The following is a 22,385-nucleotide window of genomic DNA, read 5'->3' as shown; positions in this document are numbered from 1 at the left end:
TTACTGCGTAGGATTTATCACAGGAATTGCCTGTAGTAGCAGGAGTTTTAAAGGCAATATTTGGGATGGGGAAACTTTTTTTATCAGCTTGGAACCAATTAAAGTTTCAATTAACAGGACGTTTAAGGCAATTTTTCTCTTAGGACTTATCAAAGAAGGGATCTTGTTAAAGGAGCAGGAGTTTTAAGCCAAGATTTGGGTTTTTATCTGCTTATAACATTTTAATAAAAGTTTTAAGAAACAAGAGGTTTAAAGCAGTATTTGATGGGAAGGGGCAATTTTCTGCTCACTAGGACTCTTATCAAAGGATTTTTAGTTAAGGAGCAGGTATTTTAAGGCCATATTTCGGGGCGGGGAGTTCAATTTTTAGCAGCTTACGAGCTTTTAATCAAACCTGACCTATCTAATGGAATAGTCCTTAAATTCTTTGGCCCTGCCTATATCTAAGTCTTATAACTAATGAACTACTCAATGAATGACGCAGACACACGGGCCAGGGGCTCACGGTTCGAACCCCTGACCTCAGCAACTGTTGATGACCTCCGCCCTCCATCAAGCCACCTTGAAGTCGGAGACACCTGTCCTGGGACCACCTGTTTCACCTGTCCTGGGACCACCTGTCTTGCTGCTGCAGTCTTCGGTTTCACTTACCATGTTGCACAGGGTAACTGGACATGGCAAACAACCTTAACTACTGGTACTAGAAACACTATATGGATATAGACTTGCTAATCCACTGTAAATATTTAGGGCTTTGATCAACATTACATACTTCTGAGAATGAACTGCGAGAAAACGTTTTCTTTACCACCCTCTACTAGAGATGAAAAAATTGCAATGTCACGAAGTCGAAGTAAATCCTTATTTACGTCAAGAAAAGGCATTTTATTTTTAAGCATATCAAAAAATACAAAGTACCATGTCCAGCCCTGTGCTCAATACCCATACCAACCTATCCTGTTGGCTTGCACCTGACTGTCTTGGTTACTGAGCTACAGTAAGTGGGAGGGGGTGGTAAGGTGGATAGAATATATGGAAAACCTGAACAGTGTCCTGAATTAACCCACAGACTGCACAAATTCCTAAGTAATTTTTCACAAGATTGGTAAAAGTGCTGCCTTGTGTTGCTTTGAAGGCTGAAAAACAAAACCCAGTATGTAATAGTAATCAAGGACAAATTGTGTTAGACTACTAAAGGTTGTTGGTTTGAATCCAGATTCAAAGAAGCTGCATTCAGTGCCCTAAGTCAGAATTGTAAGGAAAGCATTTGGGATCATGGTACTAGAGGTTGATGGTTTGATCCAAAGAAACTGCACAGTGCCCTAAGTCAGAATTGTACGAAAAAATTTTGGATCATTCTACTAGAGATTGATGGTTGGCGAATCCACAGAATCTGCAAACAGACACTGCCCGTGAAAATTGTAAGGAGAGAATTCAGATTATAAATTCTACTAGGGGTTGATCGTTTGAATCCACAGAAGCTTAGCACAGTGTCCTAAAGTCAGAATTGTAAAACAGAATTTAGGTAAAAGATCATTTGTGAATATAGAGTCAATTTAGCCTTATGATAAAGCTTTTTCCAGTGTTGCAAATCTCAGATGTTCCTCTTAGATGTTATTGGTTAGAATCCCTAAGCCATGCGTCAGCGCACTTGGAAAAGGAGGAATCTTATACTTAAGTTCATCAGGACATTCAAATCTGGAGTCACTCTGAAATCAAAAACCTCTTAATCAAGAGACTGCCCCACTGTCATTCCTCCAAAAGACTGTTTCCAATCCCAGCCAAGCAGTTCCACTCTGTTGTACTGAAGGATAGAGGTTTGTTAATGAAAATATTATCATCTATGTGAGAAAATTAAAGTTGATGGTACTGTAGAGTGACTCCTTCACAGTTAAAGAAATAAAAAAAAGAGATTATTAGTAATATATTCTCCACCTGTTTTTGAATTCTAAAATTAGTCACAAACAGAAGTGTTCAAGGAAATACAATCACTGTACACAACATTTTATTCTGTAGAAACTCTCAGATATCAAATGAACATAGCTAAATACAGCACAAGAGTTCGTGGCTGAAAACGATTAAAAAAATTGTGGTTTAGCAAATGAACAATATCAGCCTCTACAATTTAGAGCAGTCTGTGGGTTTGCTGCTACATTTGTGCCAATTTGTTGTCAATGAATGCTACAAAAGAACTTCTGAATTAGGAAGTAAAACATTCACAAGGTTTGACAATTATTTGAGGTCATTTTCAGTCACCACTGCTGAAAGATAACACTTTACTGTAACACATAAATCTTGCACATCAAGCAATAAGTTGCAGTTTTGTGTATAGATCATTCTGCAGGCTCATTAGGCCTCAGGCTTCTGGAGAAGCCCATTCTTCATAAACTCATAGACAATAGGAATCAATCAGTTGCTATATTACAATTATGGTAAAGTCGTTCCAGAGGGTCCAAAGCTAATTGTGTAGCTGCACTCAGGGACATCTGCATCCTCTGGCTCAGCCTTGAAGTTGTCTTGACAATGACGGTATCATGTAGGTGTTACTTACTTTGAACATCTAAAATCACCTTGAATTTTCACATTGTCTTTGTTGTGCCTTCCTGCCCCCTGTACTGGAGTGCAGAGTTATAAACTTTAAGGTGCACACGGTGCTCTATGGCCCCTGTACTGGAATTGCCATCTAATACTTGAATGGCAACATAATTTGCCAATCACTTTCTTAAGTTTGTTAAGTCTTGCATGGCCCCTATACTGGGATACCATCTATCAGCTAAACAGATATCAACCTCAGTTTAGTTGCTTTTAGCTAAATAGTAAAATACTGTGATAGGAACTGACATGCATACATTCTGCAAGTTTTAAAAGCCTGGCCAGCTTCTGGAGAAGGCCAAGTTATGAAATTCAATACATCAATTTCTAATTTTTCCAACATGAATACAGTGTAGGATATCTGTTCTAAACTGCGACAAGTACAGCTGATACTCTATGGGGATATCTGTCCTTTATAGCGTGCATATTAGGCTCTACGGTGATACATGTATCTGTAAATAATAATGGACAATGTTCTTGTGCGGTATCTGCCTTTTATAATGTACATCATGGCAGTCTATTGTCATGTACATCCTGGATATAGAGCTACAGATATATCTGTCTTTTACATTAGGTTGGTAGACATTGCATAATTTTCATTTTCTACTAAATCCAAACTTTGAGGTTGATGTCTTGTATGTCAGTCTGAGGTACTAAGTGCAGTTTGTCTGCCGTGCGGCTGGGAATCACAGTGGCAGTGGTTTCGCTCCACCACGGCTACTCCGCACCACCACAGGACTAACAGCCAAGCCCTACTTTGCACAACACAATAGTGCAGATGATGTAACGACCTCACGATCTTCAGCTAAAGCTAAGTGTCTATGCCGACTGTGCGCCAGAGCCCCTGAAGGAGGTTACACAGCACCCCGGAACGGCAACCAGGGAATCGGCCCACCACCCACCATGGCCTATCCACTCAGGTGCCACACGCTAACCCAGAGGTCACCCCTTCCTCGGAGCGCGCTTAAGCGTTCGCAATGGTCTTCGCCGCTCCTTCAAACAGGAAAGGGTTCCCTGGTCACCCCCATACCGATTGCTCGGTACTGCCGCTCGAATGCCTGGGTGACCAACAGTAATGCAACGGGCAGTCAGCATACGCCCCCGGTTGAGCAGCCAAAGCCGCTCGGTGGGAACGTCACCTTCGCAGCCGCCAACAGGCAAAGGAGGTAATTTGTTTCCAATGCCCCATGTCCGGGTGCAATCCGACTCTAACACACTCCCAGTATCCCAGTACTCATGGCACCGTGAGGTCGTGAGAAATTCAATTGTCAATAATATCATGACTATTCTTTTTAATGGTGTGTACCAGAGAATACAGGACCTTTAAGAGTGTAGCCAGATCCACTTCAGGGACATACAGGCGGCTACCCGCAACCAGCAAAACAGTCCCCGGTACCGCCTCGCCACTGGCGGTACCCAGCACAGGACTGCCTGGCTTTCCGTGATCATTCTGCCCCCGGCGCGATGAGTCCGGAATCAACCCGCAGGCGGTTGATGCGAACACGGGACAGCGATGTCCATTGACTGGCTTTAATGAACGATTTGGGCTTACGATCCAGGTATGCGGCACAGATGGTGCGACCATTAAACGCCACTCCAAGCCGTGGGCTTGGCCACCCTGCCCGTTCCCTGGAATGCCTGACCCGAAGTCAACCCTGCATGTGGGAGTTTCACCCTCATCGTTCCGTACGATCGCACGATCCACCAAGCCAGTACGAGGACATGATCTCCCGCGGGCTCTCACACTCACGACAGGGGATAGCGCACAGATGCTAACAACAGCCTACCGTCTGACCAGTTTTGGAGCACCACGTATTTCTGGGCACTCACTGATAGCCAAATGCACAGCAGGTTACCGCACCTGTACCTCAGACGACATGTATGCATATTAGTTATATAGAATTTAGTTATATCTTATTAAATTATATATTTTTATCTGTTGGCCTTCTGCCCCTGTACTGGAGCATAAAAACAAAACAAATTTTCAGGCCATGTTGTTTCTTCTTGACCTGAAGGTCTGTCTTTTGGAGAATTGACAATAAAATAATTCCTATTACATTTGTTCTTTTTGCAGGCTAAACTATTGTTTTGTAACAGTACTGTGACATCTAAAATGTATCAAGACAAACAATTATAAGTGTTCAGGCTTTTCTGGTCCATCCTTGAAGTTGTCTTCTTTCAGCATACTTTCATGTAGGTGCATTATATTTGCATTTGCTGCCCCATATGCATGTATAATCAAACATGTACTAAAAGCAATTGAAAAGTCAGTTGAGCTACCAGATATTTCACCTTGCATTCCATTGTACTTCCAACAACTTACCTGCCCCCTGTACTGGGACATCTAAAATACATTTTGGAATTTTACAAATTCTCTGTACTGGATCTAATAACAATGCTTCAGCTGCAGTGACTGTTAAGCTCATATGAAGTTTTGGTGGAGAAATAATTTTGTGACACAAATGGCAATCAACAGGAAACTTTTGCATGAAATAAAAACAACTGCTGAGTTATGAAGCAATGATACTGCTAGCCAACTTCTACACCATTGAATACATATTAAAAAACAATATACTAGAAAAACTATAGTGTATATTGTACAATAATGTAAAATTTTTAAGGCAGTGTCAGGCACCAATGGCAGCCAATTTATAACCTGAAATTGCATGAATGTACATACCAAAATCACAGGGACTTTGTACAAGACAACATATAGTTTCCGGCGCCAATGGCAGCCAGCAGGTAAATTCTGCATACTAGAAAAAGAAAATAAACTATAAAGAAGGAAATCATTGTTACTCAATTCTGATATACATTCACATTCCAAGTAAAAAGTGGCGTACAATTGTGATGAAAGGATAAACTGATGATACGACATGCCAATAATGCATTAACAAGTGTCAACGTGAAAGGATATGCAAAACGCAGCACAATCCCACACAGCCACATCGGTAGTATTTCTCGTACTGTCTGCAGCCAATGTAGTTGTGCACATGTTGACCTGTGGTTAACACAACATTCATCAAAACTTATTCAAAGTAATGGCGTATTATGTACACATTACCAGTTATTGAGCCATTTACAATTGTATTAAAATTCTGTCACTATATTTAGTATAATTGCACCAACACTTTTTTCTTGTATAAATACTGTAAGTCTTGAAATGTTTCTGGTGATTTCATTTTCACTGCGACATCACAAAAGGCTACCAACTATGGATACCATCACATGCAAAATTGTGTCACTAGAAAATGTTTCCATTGTATAATACTGTACTACAGAATTGGTTCAAACTTAAACTTATCAAACATACATGAATTTACAGCAATGCATTTTTACACAATCAAGGGATCTCTTCATATTGTACCATGGGTAAAAGAAAGCTTACAGAATTTTCTTAAATGAGTAAGAAATGGTCCAAAAAGAACTCCTAGCATGTCAACAGTACTTCTTCTCTCCACCTGGCTTCACTGTGCTGCAAGGAAGAAAAATGAAACAGTTTTTCTTGGATGTCTACAAAATGATGCCTCAAGATATTTGTATACTTGTATGTGTATTGTGTTCAGCACCAAGGATGTGTATTTACCTATGCATGGATGGTGTTCAGAACCAAGGACAGGTATGTTTGTATGTGGATGGTGTTCAGCAATCAGCACCAAGGACAGGTATGTGTTTATCTGTGTGTGGATGGTGTTCAGCACAAGGAACAGCTGTATTATATATCTCTGCGTGGATGGTGTCCAGCACCAAGGACAGGTATGTTAGTGTATGGATGACATTCAGCACCAAGGACAGGTTGATTTACCTGTGTGTGTGTGTGTGTGTGGTGTTCAGCACCAATGACAGGAGTGTTTATCTGTGTGTGGATGGTGTCCAGCACCAGGGACAGGTATGTTTGTGTATGGATAACATTCAGCACCAAGGACAGGTTGATTTACCTGTGTGTGGATGTTGTTCAGCACCAAGGACAGATATGTTTATCTGGGTGTGGATGGGGTTCAGCACCAGGACCAGGTACATCTTTGTATGGATGGCATTCAGCACCAAGGACAGGTGGTTTTACCTATGTGTAAATGGTATGTTTGTAGGTGGGTCGGTGGGTGGTTTGATGGTGTTCAGCACCAAGGACAGGTGTGCTTACCTGTGTGTAGATGGTTTTCAGCACCAGGGACAGGTACATCTTTGTATGATAGGCATTCAGCACCAAGGACAGGTGGTTTTACCTATGTGTAAATGGTATTCAGCACCAGGGACAGGTAAGTTTGCGTGTGCATAGTGGTCAGCACCAAGGACTGGTGGGTTTACATGTGGATGGTGTTCAGCACCAAGGACAGTTGTTTTTGTAAGTTGATGGTGAACACAAGAACGGGTGTGTTTGTGTGTTGATGGTGTTTAGTGTTTTGAAACTTGTGGCAAAACATGTTTTAAGCATGGTCTGAGAAATAATTCATTGCATCACCTTTATAGCAACCATCCCTACAACATATCAACTTTATATTGAGAGTAGTTCAATACATCAATCTGAGACATTTGATAATGGGATTACCAATATCTTTCCATGTAATTATCGTCTAGGCTAGTGTAAATGGTGACACCAAAACATAATTGACTTGTAAAGGAAAAGATATTAATGACAATAAACAAAACAGTTACTAATAATGTACTATAGTAAATAGCCATGCCTACCAAGTGTAAGGCTGGGATTAAAGTAGTGCTGAATATTCTCTTTCATCAGAAATCTCCTTCAAAAATGCCCGCCATTTTGCTGTTCAAAACCTGTCGAAACAATGGAAATTTGAACAGCTCCTAAAGATAAAGCTGTTAAAAGTATTTCAGGTTTGCCTCCCAGCTTGATACTAGAGAGGTCCGTTTGAAAATACACCAAATTTCTGCATATAAAGGGTTTGCACATCCGCCATGTTAACCAATTACCCACCAACACCTGATTCATATGCTAATCATTATTTTATGACGTCCTATAGCTACTTGGGCATTTTATTTCACATATTACCGCGTAAAAAGGTACCAAAAACACATAGCATTTCCTCAGTATTCACCACTTAAGTCACGAAGAACGTATTCCCGACTTTTGTAAGCAAAATAATAACTCTGAGGTAAATTTATATTGTCAAACGAGAGAAGCTGAAGCTGCGTCAATTGTAAACAACAGTGGCATTTAAAAATGTCTGCCGAGTTTTCCCCAGAAATTACCATGAAAAATACCCCAAAGGACAGACAATTACCACAGAATTTACGAATAAACCTGCAAAACACTTGCTCCAGACTATTGTAAACATGTTTGAGGTACCTTTGCGCTAAAAATTTTGCTCAGAAATGGGAGAATATTGTTCCACTGCTTACCTACGTCACACCACCTAGACCTCCAGTCGGCTGCACAGTTGTCGGTTCTTCCCTGCACTTTTGTCGTCTTTTCGGTAAAATTGCCGTAAAATGCCCCGTAATTTTTCAATTTACCAGTTGAACAAGACCTTAACTACATATTTTGACGAAAACTTACCCGCAATAATGAAAAATATATATGTTTTTGGACAACTTTTAACAAAGCGGCAAAATCCTCGTCTGCGCGTAGACGTTGCAAAATCGCGTGGTTATGAAATGACGTCATATGGCCAGTGGAAAATTTTTTTAACAAATTTGGTTCTTTTTTTTTTAATTCATTACAATTTTCTCGTTTGAGAATATATCTATCAAGGTTTAGAAATATTGGAGTCTTTCTTAAATTATATTTAAAAAAAAAGGTTTCAAAACTGGTATCATACCGGAGATTGCATTATGTCTCACACCGGAGTTTTCAGGAACAATCTTGATTCTTGTAGTACAAATACTCCTTTTAACTGGATGGAGACGATTGTACGTCCGAATGAAGATGTGTACGACCAATTACTATGATTGGAACATGATAGAATGTAATGTTCACCCACTTCGAACTACCCCGGCCAGGACACGTTTTGCCACTAACGCTAACGCGTACCATTGTAAAGTACAGTACAGTTTACAAATTGAACAGTAACGTTACCCAGCTACTACTATTGGTAAATCCGAATTTTCGTGCAGTGATTGTTGTAACTATGGTGAGCAAGAAAGTTTGAGTATAGACATCCTTGCTGTGAGGGAAACTTGGAGAACACTGATATAGATGGTAGCACGGTTTGCAATGGATTTCATCCTAGGTTTCAATCAGAACTGAAATACAAATAAAAGGTAATGATAGTGTGTTACACGGCTGGTGTGTTACGCCGAAGGTCGGTAATACCGGCTATATATAACAGATACAGATAGTGGAAGAAGATCACGAGACTTGAAAGAATGACAATGTTAGCAGTGATGTTGCATCTATGTTTATTTATTATTTCACAGATATCATAAGACAGACTGTTGTTTAAGATTATTACTAACGTGTGTAGGTTGATTACGGCCTTGATAAAGGGAAACTGTCCACTTGGGAAATTGTACAAACCACGGGTGTATAGACAGATATAGATATTGCATCAGAGTATTTTGTGAGAACATGCTCTGTTATATGTCACAAGGAGGTTTACTTGTAATCCTGGCCTTTCTCTGTACCTCTTGAATTTAACCGACAAGCAAAGCAATACGTATCATTAAACAGAAAGATTTTTCATTGTGTGTCTTTCAAAACAGAATATGGCAAAATTTTCATTCAACGTAGCAACAAATCAAGTCAGCTGATCGAGACATTTCAAGCAAATTATCAACTATGGGAAATTTTTAATTGAAATCATATTTTGAATGCCACTTAAAGGATATGATTATTATAGCTCATTGGACTTAAATCCAGTTCACAGGGACGTTTTGCTTGGTATCATTTGTTTTTAGCTCAGGAGACTAACTATAAGTTGCTTAAAGTATATGATTCCCATCCATACGGTTGTCTTCATTTTGTCCTCTTGAATGTAATGACATAGCTTTTCAAAGTCTTGAACCCATTACAAAAAGTAGAACTCCCCACATTTCAGTCAACGCCAGTCATCTGCCTTTTTAAGATCAAAAACTTTTGAAGTGTCTTCTCTGTTTTATAAGTCTTTAAAATCATATAAGGTGGTTCTATCAGTTCATACATAGTTACACACGCACAGTTGATATTTTTTCCTATCGTATGTTAGCGAATAACGAATGGCATCACAATGCTGAAATGATTCAATGATCACAGTAGTCTGTACAGTAGTAGTAGTAAGGCATCTATCGTGTCCTCTGTTGTTGCCAGAGAACTACTTCAAACACCAGCTAGTATATGTTCTTTTTGGATATGGATTGGATAGTGAGATGTACATTGGCCAGTCTTGGTTCAACACCTGACGTCTCTGGCAGACATCCATCGTGTCGGGTAGTTGGGCCTGGTGGGGACAGGGTAGTCCTCCTGGCACGGCGAGTAACACCCGAGCTCCACCGAGTCTATGGCGGTGACTCTATTGCTGTTGGTGAACTCGTGGCCGTCTACGTCTATGGTGGGGATCATGTTGAGAACAGGCGAGGCGTCCATCTGTGGAGAAAAGACCAGGTCAGGTGGGTGTGGGTTCGATTCCCGCAGGTATACTGACTTAAATAGTACTAGAAAGGTAACATTTGCAAGGCAAATGTTTACATATGGTCTGCTCTGTTAATTCTTACTCAATACATTCATATATATGGTGACAGGAGTGTAAATCCCTCCTGCTATAAAATTGACCCAACACTAGTTACCATGGTGTCAGACGTCTGGTTCAGGTCATTGACCTTATTTCTTTAGAGAAGAAGAAGAAGAAACAGAGCAAAAACAATATGGTTTCCTCCCGCGAAGGTAAACATAAATAGGACTACTACAGAAAGTGTCAGGACTTATTCTCAAATTTAAAGACTATTGTGACAGTAGTGTCAGTGCATACATGCTAACAATCAACCAGTGCTTGGAGGGAAAGGAAAGGAGCCACACTCTGGCTTTCAACTCGAAATGTTGTGTTGCAAATTTATGGTCTACTTTGTGTGCGGTCCATACATTTAGATGCATGCCTCTTAAGTTTAGGTATTTCACTATTTTTTCGCCAGTGATAGTTATTGTTTTCTAGTTGACGTCTCCATTGAGGGTGACCCCAATGATAAAACCAGTGGAAATATCACAGCACATGACAACTTTATCCTGATACACTTGTTTGACGATGGACTCAAATTGACTGTTGTTTGCTATAGAGTCGCATACGACATGTAAATGGCAACACATTAAATTTTACTGTTCAATAATATATAGATGAGCTCTAGCCAGTCAAGTCAATTTTATATGAGCAATAATAACCTAGTTATCAATGGGTACTGTTCAGAGGATGGACTTAATTTTGTGCGGTTGATTTCTCGACTAAGGAATTCGTAGTAGTAGTTGAAAAAGTCATTGATTAACGGATTGTTCCTGCATAGTATTTTTGTTTTCTTCAATCCCCCCAGGACCATACTATTACGTAGTATAGGCTGAACGTTTGTCTTATAGTGAAACTGATATGTAGAAATCTCCCCGTGTATATATACATAATTATTATATGGTACTGTCTGGGACACAAAATTTAGTATTCTCCACTCAAAATGGGATGCCAATCACACAGATAGTAGTCAGAATGCACTCAAAGACATGCGAGGAAAATTAACGGTGCTATTCATTTATTAAATCAAGTAGAAAAAAACAACACATTGTAGACTACCGTATATCTCGTACCCTGTACACATTTGAAGGAGAGAAACAGTTGGTTACGTCATAAAGAGGTTACGTTCCCGGCCAGATATACCCATATATGGTGGTTCATTTACATAGTGGGTCGAATATTATAATTAGCTGCTAGCATTGCGCTCTCATTGGCAGCGATCTCAACTTGTCAGTCACTCGTTAGTATACTATACAATATAGCGCATGCCAGAATACTTGCAACAAGTGTTCTTAAACATCTCCAAAAGTAAAGAAATAAAGCGTGAACATGCTATTAGTAAGCCTGTGGCGTTTAGGCTATGGGTATCTTGTTATTCTCATGCATTTGCTGGATTCTGGGATATACATGTATTAGGAACACTTTTGTAAGTAACGAAGGCCTAACTGACTCTATTTTGTGGATAACTTCCCAGTCTGGACACCTACAAAATAAATGATTTCATCACATGATAAGCTATACATCTTGTATTGTGTTCTTTCATCATGAGATAGGTAACATGTTGTTCTTGTTACATTGCTCTGTTGTCTGATGGCAAGATATTTATCACGTATATGTGTATAAACAGTCAAGTTGGCTCCAAGCAGATGTTAAGTTGAAATATCCTAATATTTTCTAAGTGACGATAGGGCTTCTCTGACAGCCCCTTACCCCATTTAAGCGAATAAATAGTTGTCTAAAGGGCTAAAGATGTTACGGGAAAACCCACAAATATCCTTAATGTACTATTTTCGTAAAAGGCATGATGTATGATTGTATGAATGTAGGTGGCGCTTCGACGCGCGGGTTTGTTGTTACAAGGGCTTATCGCGCGGCGCCAACAAATCGATTGTTTTCATGCCTCCTGGTCTATTCAAGTTCATTCTTAGTGTACTTAAGATGTCTGAACCTCTGTGACAATCTTTACACTTGCTTCAAGCCTATTGTTTTGAATATATTAATATTTTACAAGTGGAGACTATATACTCTATCAGAGCCTAATCTGCAGTACCGCTCCCGGCCGCGACCTGAAAAGTGACTAAGGAGACCGTCAAATTGCCAAATTTCGGTCTTTTCAGGAATTGGGAATACGCGAAAGGCTCGCGAAGGGGTTTGAATTTTTAGGATTACTTGGCTTTGTTTTCTAAAATATGACCATTTAACATTAATAATAACAATATCTGTAAATAAAACTATGGGATTCTAAGTCATAAATGACATATTTCCTTCGCATTTTACTAATACAAGTGGTCAAGTGTAATTTGTCACGTTTTGAGGGGCTACCACGTCCAAATTTCTTTCAAATTCGTAAAACAAGAAGACGCTGTACAAATGCAACATTGCTTCTGTCATTTTGTCTATGAATTGGATTACTTGTGCATGCAATATGGCGGGTACAATGTGCATTATCATAATTTATCCATGTTGATTTGGCGTTCCGCTTATAGATACTATAGCTTTCTTCAAACAACGTTACATGTATTTCATGTATGACACATTTATGTATGTTATAATGTTTTTGTGTAATTCTGTGGAATTGTGGTTCTGATATCAAGATGAAGTTGGATATATTATGTTAATGAGCACCCAAGTGATTGTAATAAAGGCTTGAAATATCAATTAATCTGAAGTCAGAAGAGCAGTTGGTTCCAAAGAACATGTATTTATTTGTCAAGTCAGAAATACCGTCATAACAGGCCGTTATATAGAAGCCCACGAACAGTTAGGAACGTGTCCACAATATGGTAACTCGAATTGAGAGACATGTAAGTATTACTCTTCATACGACTCACAACAAGCACTTGGTCCAAGACATGGTTCCAAAATACATATACATAATAGCTTCTGTTATTTGGTTTCACACATGGTTTCACCTTTTAGGCCTTAAACAAATAAAAATTGGAAAACCAAGCGGCTCCTCCCGGCGATCAAGCCTAAATTGCACCTTTTTTAGTCCACACACACCTTACAGCATTTCAACGAGAAAAGTTGATCTACTAACAGAAAAACAGACAAAAACACCGTCACATTTCTTTAAGGTCGCCTTGTTTCATAAAATAGAATTGAAATTTGGACGTGGTAGCCCTTCAGGACGCGGCGCAGTGAATATACACACGACTCCTTTTATTGGTAAATGGGGAAGAATTCTAATCTAATACACTATTGTTTTGTTTGGGAAATGTTTTAACTATATTATCATTTTTGACATTTAATGGTGACAATATTGATAACGGAGTCAAATAAGCCTCAAAAATTAAAACCCCTTTGCGAGCCTTTCGCCCTCTCTCAATTCCCGAAAAGACCGAAATTTGGCAATTTGACGGTCTCCTTAGCCATTTTTCAGATCGCGGCCGTTAGCGGTACTGCAGATTAGGCTCTGCTACGGTATATAGTACCGACTCGTAAAATGTTTTTACATACAAGGTAATACACTTGAAGCAAATGATTCCCGAACACATCCAGACATCTTTACGTACATCAATAATGAGATTTGATAGACCAGAAGGCATAAAAATGATCGATTTTTGGGCGCCGCGCGTGGGGCCCATGTAACACCATAACCGCCCGTCGAAGCGCCACCTACATTGCATAACAACGTACAATTCACTTCTTGTGCGTAATTGATAGGTTATAGATACATGTATATAGTTGGACATTATCTGTATTTCTTAACAACTTCTCATCCGTTCATTTGGGATAGGAACATTCAGGGACGCCCAGCTTTCATTTAAACGATCCTTCACCTTAACATCTGCTTGGAGACTAGGTAGGCTGATTTTTCAGAGGACGTTGATTCCATTTCTGTTCTTTCAGGGGGTAACTTTGTTGTCTAGGTCCACAACATGGTATAACTTCCCTTTTTCGTTTAAAAAAGGGGCTGGCGAAAATCCACACGCGCACGGAAATCACCCTAAAATCCAGTCAGTGTGGCCTAAGTAGTTATAGACATACCCGTTATACTATATGTCTTTCTTCAGTACTTTAAACTGGGGATACATTAATACTACAGGTTAGAAAATGATAAAGTAGACGAACATAGTAAGAGGCACTTGTGTTTGGCACTATACTTTTGAGTCCATTAGCTCGTTTTCCTCGAAGGCATCCAGGGCGTCCACGGCGTCCATGTTGATACTGATCTGGTCGCGCACTACGATCTGAAGTTTCCCCTCCTCGATCCCGCGCAGAAACTGCATCATGGCCTTCAACAGTTTCTCTTCCTTCGCCCGGGCCTCGTGACGGACCACAGTAGTAACCTGCATCTGCTGTAAGGGTACAAATATATCAGGTTATTTGAACCAATTTACTTCCGGCATGAGCCGCTGAGTCTTTTGATGTGTCCACGTCCACTAGGTTCTCACTACAGTGACTTGGGATTGATTTCTCCTATTAGATTATATAGTGTATTAGCTGTGTAAGTGCTCTGTAAGAGGTCCTTTATCCAATTTAACCCCACTTATACCATGATTGCCCGTTCTCACCTTGAAAACGCACTTATCAAATTCATTTTCATCTGCTATTCCATATATCACAATGATAGTAATGAAACGTATGAAAACGCAGCTGCTAAGTTGAGGAACTGTGTCTAGTAAAGACAGGAAGGGAAGATCAGAGACCCACCTGTGGGGCACTGTTCTCCTCCGGTTTAGCCTCGAACCAGCACTGTCTCTTCAGCCATCTGTGCCAGACGATCTCTATCACAGCGCAGAGGCAGGCCAGCAGGACCCCCGCCAGCAGGATGAAGAAGACGCCCTTGAAGCTGTTCAGGTCCAGGCCCATGGCTTTGGACGTGTTCTGACTGCCGTCCAGGGAACACCCGTCTTTGGGCCACCACCTGTCTTTCAGCTGCCCTAAAGACCCATCTTCTGCCAGTTTTAGGATGCTGTGGTTTATGAAGAAAGAGTGTTAGTTCATCACAGTAATATTTCAGATTAATACAAAACTTGTTGTCATTCTATGCTAAACCGGATGCGGACATTCACCCATTTTTTTGTATGTTATTTCATATACTTTGTACACTGTAGACTGTACAATTGTTGCGCAATAAAGTTATTATTATTATTATTATTATTTCATATATGCAAATAGAAATTTATTGTTTTTATGAATCATTCATTCATTCATTCATTCATTCATTCATCCATCCATTAATCCATCCATAGCATCCATTAATTCACATTCATTCATTCAGTTCCCTTTTTTCCATGATAGCTGCGTTTTTGTACTAAAAATGAACCTTTACATTTACATTTTAAGTCTCACACATGCTTACTCTCTCACACAGACATACATGTAGACACTGTAACGTTATATAGTGTCTAGTCCTAATAACTACACAGTAAGGCACCGGTGGTGATATGCCAATGGTCCGAGGACCATGGACTGTCTGGCTGCGTTGTAGTGACAGGGCAGAAGGTGTGACAGATACAAGGGTGTTTTTAAGAACATGTCTCAATGGCACTGAGAGGTAAAACAGAGGGGACATGGAACACCAAACATCTGTGCACTCGTAACTCGCAAAACAAAACCGCAGTTTAAAAAAAAGGTAATTTGTGCGATGAATGCAAAAATGCAAACTAGCCGTTAAAAGAATGGCGTCATAAAATCAAATGACAGAAATGTCACAGATGGTGTGTCACAGTGGTTGACAAGGTTGCTTTCAACTACAGGTTCAGAAAAAATTATAAACATGAAAAAGACATAAGGCATTCCTATGATCCTAGATCGGATCACATATTTGATAAACGAATTAGAAAGTAGATTCATGCATCCAACATGGTTTAATTCCATGCCATAAACAAATATTGGATACTACAAATAATGGAGGTAAAAACACACATGATAACGAGCACGTGTATTGCTTTGGAAACAAGAGAGACAGAGAAGGTGGTGCTACCGACCTTATGGACAGTGGGTCCGTGAGCTTGCTATTCCGTTGCGTGGCAATGCCATACCCACGCAACAAGAAAGGATTTCTAATGAGAATTAATTTGCAGTCTTTCTCTGTCCTTGTGATGTATTCAAGTATCACGTCATCGTCCATGAATACGTAATTACTCGTTCTCGCTTTTTCGATTCCATGTTGAAGAGATTCGACGAAGACGTTTTCTTCCTGGGCGTTCATCTGATTCCAAATACGCTCGTACACTGTACCGGCTGTTGGATAGGAGAGTACAACACACAGTTAGTACATGTCTACATGGTTTGATTACACTACAACATGGAATATAATGATCTTTAAAAACTTTCTAGGCTGCGATTCTCTTTCAAAAGTAATGGCTCATTGCAAAACATAGCGTGTGGTGTGTAAATTTCAGTCGAGTTTTTTCTTGTTCCTAGTTTGCTAATACTGTGCCAATGTACGTAGAAAAAAATCCCATTTTGAAAGTAGAAAATCACCCATTTGCTTCATATGTGTTTGTGGCTTTCTGGTAATTTTCGAGACATGGAATGGGTGTTCAATCCAGCATGGCCGATATACCTGTGTTGATTCAAACGTTATTCACAATGACAGTAAGCATTTTTTATCGTTTTGTTACGATAGATAACTTCATATCGCATTAACTGATCTCACTTCTACCTCAGGTGAAAATCTAAACGTGGAAAACGCACTGTATTCCTACCCACTAACAATACACTCTATTCTATTATAAGATATGAAAATCACTTAAAACCTTGTAGCAACGGATTCAGCGTGTGCGAATGTATATGTTGAAGGAAATCTTGCCTTTGAGCTCTATAGGGAGTGGCATGCATGAGATGGAAAAAGGGAAGAATATGGTCATGACAATAATTGCGAGGGGGTTAACGGAAATGTGGCAGAAAGTGCAGAACATCGCAGGATGTTAGAGGTCACATGCCAAATACCACATTTATATTTACTGCTTGGTGAACAGAAATATATAGATAAGGTAAATAATTAATAACGTAGGGAATATATCTCCAACTTAATGTTGAGCATCTTTGCTACGCCGGGAGGTTAGAATTAATCACAAACATAAGACGTGACGTTCTAAGTCACTTCCTGTTAAAAAAAGCACGAAGGGGTCATTTTTTTTAAAATTTTAAACGAATTACTGGGTAATCTAATCTCCAAGCAGATGTAGGATCTGTTGCAATCTCAGTGTCTTACGTGTGATGTCACGTAGTTGGCACTGTACAGTGGGAATGTGATTAAGCAGAATGGAATGCAGAGCAAGAGCTAATAGGCATGCAGCTTTCTTGTATTATTCTTGTTGATTGGCTGATTGGCTGATTGATTGACAGGTCCATTTTTGGTACGGGGATGTGGTAAAGCCATTTGCTGCATTTGCTCCAGAGCAAATGCCGTCATTTCTAGTATTGAGTTCGTCTTTCAAGTGGTGCACGTCTTTTTCTTCTCTTTGGGAGCAGGAGCAGAACGAAACGTGGACCATTAGCAAGAGGTATAGATAGTCTCAAAAACATACGTCAAACACGGATCAAGACCCAACATCTGCTTGGAGATTGCGATGATCAACTTTTTCCAATGATCACCACTATACCTTGTCAGAAAATCCCTTTGTTAATCTGTAATCAAGTAGATAAGGGGTCACATGCACGAAAGAAAAAAAAAATGTTGCAAGAAGGCTATCAGTGTCTTTACCGTCAAGTATCTTTCTTTCAACCTTGCTACTATGACATCAAAAATAAATGGCTACAGCTTATCAGGTTGGTATTTGATATGAACCGACAATAAAAAATCGCTCTGTTTCCCAAAGCCATGGCCTGCCAACAGGCAAAAACTCGTGGCAATGCCATCATAAGACGATAGGAACTACAGTTTTAAAGGTAGTCACAAGGGGGCAATACAAAGCCAATTAATAACCCCTGAAGTTTGGAATAACAGCATCTAGTAAGAAAAAATAAATAAACAACGAAAAGTAAATAAATCGAAAATCGAAGGGAATCATCCTCTCAAAATATCACAATTTTTCGTACCAAATAGATATACATTCGTAGTTGTAATAACGATACGTTCAAGTAACAATTCATGCAAATCGCACCACCAAGAGTATGATAACAAAATTGATAACCTTGCTGGTCTCGGAAGAAGTTGTAGAGAAAGACGTCCCGTTCCACACCATAAGGGATGGCGTCCTGCGCCGCCAAGTCCTCGATGGACTTGATGGGAGACACGAGCCTTTTGATGGTGAGGAATGCCGTGAGATTAGCAGTGTATGTCGAGACTATTACCAGCGCAAACAACCACCAAAACCCGGCAAGAATCCTTGCTGGCATTGATCTCGGCAATGGCTCACCGCCTGGAAAATACAATCATGATTAGTGCAATGATTACTAGAGTGCGGTGCACACTAGCTTAGAATCCTCGCAATGTTGGCCATCTTTTGCCCCAACAGTCGATGAGGTTGGTCCAGACAAATTTATGCAAATTCATCCATGTATGCAAGACCAAATTTTACATACATGAATAGATTTGCATAAATTTGCACAAATTTGCCTAAATATGTACAAATTTGGATCAATGTGCACAAATTTGCATAAATGTGCACAAAGTTGCATAAATTGGTCTTGACTACCCTCACCACTACTCCCAACTGTGACCAGGACTGTCATGCAAGGATATAGGAGTCATAGAACTGACAAGCCACACAAAACGCTGCCCACGACCACAACGTAAAACATCATAGTGCTATCATCGTCTTTCAAGACGGAAATGATGCTTACAGTCGTCTGAAACTCACCTCTTTTAACGAGGGACCAGTAGGCGAACCACATACTGTTTCTTATGTTGAATTGCAAGTCGTTGTCGTTGATGTTTTCTGCAGAAATGCCAAGCCTGTTGATACAAATTGTGTTGTTAGATGGGACATTTTCATTACACCTTACAGTATATTAGCAACTAATACACTGTCAGATAATAGGATGGAAATAGATCAACTACTTTATTTTCAACACAAGATCAATAAAAAATTGACTCGCCAAGTCTTCTAGCAGACTTTTCTAATGGGAGGTCGTCAGTCCAACCACCCTTGATCCTCTGCTCTCGGTATATTAGGTCACGTGGGGTCATCAGTTATACTGAAGAAGATCAGAAATGGGCGAGTTCATTCTCTTGTGTTGAAAACTAGTTGAAACGTTGCCATGATGCTGTATGAGATACTAGCCTGTAACGCAGCCTGCTCGTTGCGAAGAGAAGAAAGCCCATCATCAGCATGGCCACCAGGATGCACATCCACACCACCAGCTCGAACGGCATGAGGAAGGCGAACATGTTCTGCTCCTCGTGCTCGGGTTTGCGCATCAGCAGCCCCGTGCCGTACTCCATGAAGGGCTTGGTGAAGTCCACCACGGTCTCCCGGGCAGAGCTGATGGTGATGGGACCGAGACCCATTTCCGCATTCTGAAAGGAGCGTGAACATCATGTTATACATGGCCTTGTCCTATTCATCGTAGGCTTTCATGCGAGTCTAGTGTCGTAGGGTTTCCAAGAAGAATGTGGCAGAACCAACGTCCGGCAACGTCTCAAACACATGCTTCCCTTCCGCATACAATTCTCAAGATTTTAAAACAAACATTCCCCTTTCAACTTTTGGCATAGTCATATGTCTATCGTAAAATCTAGCTTATTGCCTACAAGTGGTCATTTGATTTTGCATTGAGTAGCACTGTTAAAAAGGATCGGTTGAAGCCCTTTTGTTAACAAGACAGTTGAATTTTGTACCACACACGTACACATATAACTAACCATAGAATTGCCCTCAGTTTGTGATTGTATGAAGATCCTACGACAGGTTTAACCAGGCCCTAAACCAGAACTGAATGTTGGTGCTCTGACCATACCAGCAACAGGACCAAGCCCATGTGGATTACAATCTATGTTGACAAAATAATGACTAGCAAATCATGACTTGTCAGCAATTAACCTTGTAGTGGTAATATGTCTTTTGTGAGCCTGGCCTAGTTTCGGCTGACTAGAGGGGGTTATTTGGCCTGCCGCTGGGTTCAATTAACAATCCGCGAGAGGTTTTGCCGGCTCTATGATTTAGAAGCCCTGCCCGATCAAGCTCATGAGAGACTTGTTACCAGGTAATACAACAATGATCGCTGCAAGGGGTCAAAGGTGCCAGGAGGCTTGTACAATTAGTCGCCACCAGGGAAAGTTTGCCAGTCATGATGTTTGAACCTAAAACTCAATGTACATGGGATGCGTCTAGCGATGTGTTTAATTGACCACATATATGTTGAATTATAGACCAAATATATGTTCTAGATGATAAGATATAGTTATGGGCGTTCACGAAAAATTATCGCGTGAGCGATTGCTTTCAGCGCTGAGATGACCTTTTGGAACACAAACTTCTCAAGCGTAACGCCAATGCTATTTCCCTGCGCATATTGCCTGCTAGAGATGAAACAAGAAAAGGTTGGACCATATCTGGTTAGATCTGGTTAAAACTGGTTGGAACCAGACATACTCCGGCCATGACTTCTCCGATGATGCCGTTCCAGGTGTTATTCTCGTGCTCGGCCCCGTACTTCCCGTCAGGCACCTCGTACATGGTGTAGCAGATGCCCAGCATGTCCGCCAGCTTGTGCAGCATGTCGATACAGAAGCCCTTGTACCTGTGGGACGTTAGTAACCTTAGTTAGAGTCGTTGATTTCAAGGGTAATGGGTTCGAATCCCTTACAGGTCCCGATAGTGTGCCTGTGGGAAAAGCATTAACACAAATTCCCTCACTTCACTCATGTTGAATTGAGCATCTAGATAAGTTTGAGGACATTTGTACAGATGGGAAGTGAATCTGAAGGTCCCATGTTTAGAGAGCACGCAAAAGAACCCTCCAGACTTATCCATAGGAGTAGCAGTGCCCCCCAGTACGTGTATCTTACGTAGCTTGTCGCCCTTACACGTCCTGCGTCATCTTTTGCACTCACAGAATCATTTACCCACATGTTCCTTAGTACCCTTACCTTTATTTCCCTTTGTTTATATTTGTACCGGTCATATTTTTTGTAACTCACATAATGTATGCGCAACTGCTGATAATCTAATTGTTATCGACAGGACGAAAGAAGAAGAAAACTGGTGTGTTACGCCTTGATGCGGTTTTTCCTGGTTATGCAAACAAACAAACAAACAAACCTGGGCTGTCCGTCAGCCTCATATTCACGGATGATGAATGGCGGTTCCTGGAAAAAAGCGAGCGTGTGGAGATTAATTTCCAGGAATGTCACTTTGACGAATGGGTAATAAAATTGGAAATGAAACCAGCTGTCGAGGGCGAAAAAGCACTGACGCTGTCCTGTGTCGCAAAAGGGTGTGCCTTGCCATCAGCAAAACGTTGACAAGAAGAGCATTATTCAATGATTAATGGAAAATGTTATGGAACATGGAACTTCTAAGCTAAAAAAAGTTCGCCTATTTTGACAAAAGCCATATTTCATTTCTGTATTCATCCATACAGCTCTTGTGCCATAGGCAAAGATGGACACATACAGTAAATCACGAAAGCATCTATTTGGGAAACATTGATGAACATAGTAAAGACAGTTAAAGGCAATTCTTGCATCTCATATATATCTTTTGTGTAATAATGTACAGTTGGAGTGGCTGGCAAGTACTGGCAACTGCCCGCAGCAAAAATAACTACATCCCAGTTGTTGAACCAAATAAGGCTTGTGATTGAATTGCATGAAGATTGGAACTCCTCGTGTGCCATGGGATCATGGAAATGTCACCAAAAGTAGGGAACATCTTAACATAGCACCAATTCCAACTGGATCATGATGTTAGCACTGATTTTTTTTACCAGATAAAGGTGCAAAATCAAATTACTCATTAGTAAATCAATGTGCAAGAAGACTAAGTGGCGGTCAGAGCAATTACAATTATCGTAAAATTATGGTAATTGTGTAGATTTTAACATTAGTCTTCATTAAGAAATTATGACTGTTGATGTCTGTTAACTTACGTGCACCGTGACGACTCGGAGTGGTCCGCGAATATCAAGAGTCTCTGAAAGATAAATTGATGAAGTTTGACAGTAGATACAATAGAGTATACTCGACATTTTCGATTGATTCTTTGAACGGTAAATACAAAATGCACTGAAAATACCCAAGGCAAC

At 40.3% G+C, this 22,385-nt stretch overlaps 1 protein-coding gene across 8 annotated transcripts in view; it reads right to left on the bottom strand.

Moving 5' to 3' along the window:
• Positions 1-9,023: 9,023 nt before the first annotated feature.
• LOC109486272 (glutamate receptor ionotropic, delta-2-like) overlaps positions 9,024-22,385 on the bottom strand; it is a 64,241-nt gene continuing 50,879 nt past the window's right edge. For 5 of the 8 annotated variants that reach the window (XM_019790051.1, XM_019790056.1, XM_019790058.1 and 2 more), the window contains 11 exons: positions 22,230-22,273; positions 21,401-21,447; positions 20,732-20,879; positions 19,421-19,656; positions 18,998-19,092; positions 18,329-18,556; positions 17,002-17,010; positions 16,175-16,430; positions 14,895-15,156; positions 14,345-14,539; positions 9,024-10,114 (listed from right to left, as the gene is read on the bottom strand). In XM_019790051.1, coding sequence (XP_019645610.1) covers positions 9,920-10,114; positions 14,345-14,539; positions 14,895-15,156; positions 16,175-16,430; positions 17,002-17,010; positions 18,329-18,556; positions 18,998-19,092; positions 19,421-19,656; positions 20,732-20,879; positions 21,401-21,447; positions 22,230-22,273 — 1,715 coding nt within the window. In that variant the 3' untranslated portion in view covers positions 9,024-9,919. Of the gene's footprint in view, positions 10,115-12,144; positions 14,540-14,894; positions 15,157-16,174; positions 16,431-17,001; positions 17,011-18,328; positions 18,557-18,997; positions 19,093-19,420; positions 19,657-20,731; positions 20,880-21,400; positions 21,448-22,229; positions 22,274-22,385 lie in introns of those variants that run through there. The other 3 variants (XM_019790052.1, XM_019790053.1, XM_019790054.1) reach the window with 3 other exon arrangements.

The sequence above is a fragment of the Branchiostoma belcheri genome, unplaced genomic scaffold (assembly GCF_001625305.1).
Source record: "Branchiostoma belcheri isolate BF01 breed outbred unplaced genomic scaffold, Haploidv18h27 scaffold8, whole genome shotgun sequence".
NCBI lineage: Eukaryota > Metazoa > Chordata > Leptocardii > Amphioxiformes > Branchiostomatidae > Branchiostoma > Branchiostoma belcheri.
Note: the sequence above shows the minus strand (reverse complement) of the source record. Positions and strands in the feature narration are given on the sequence as shown.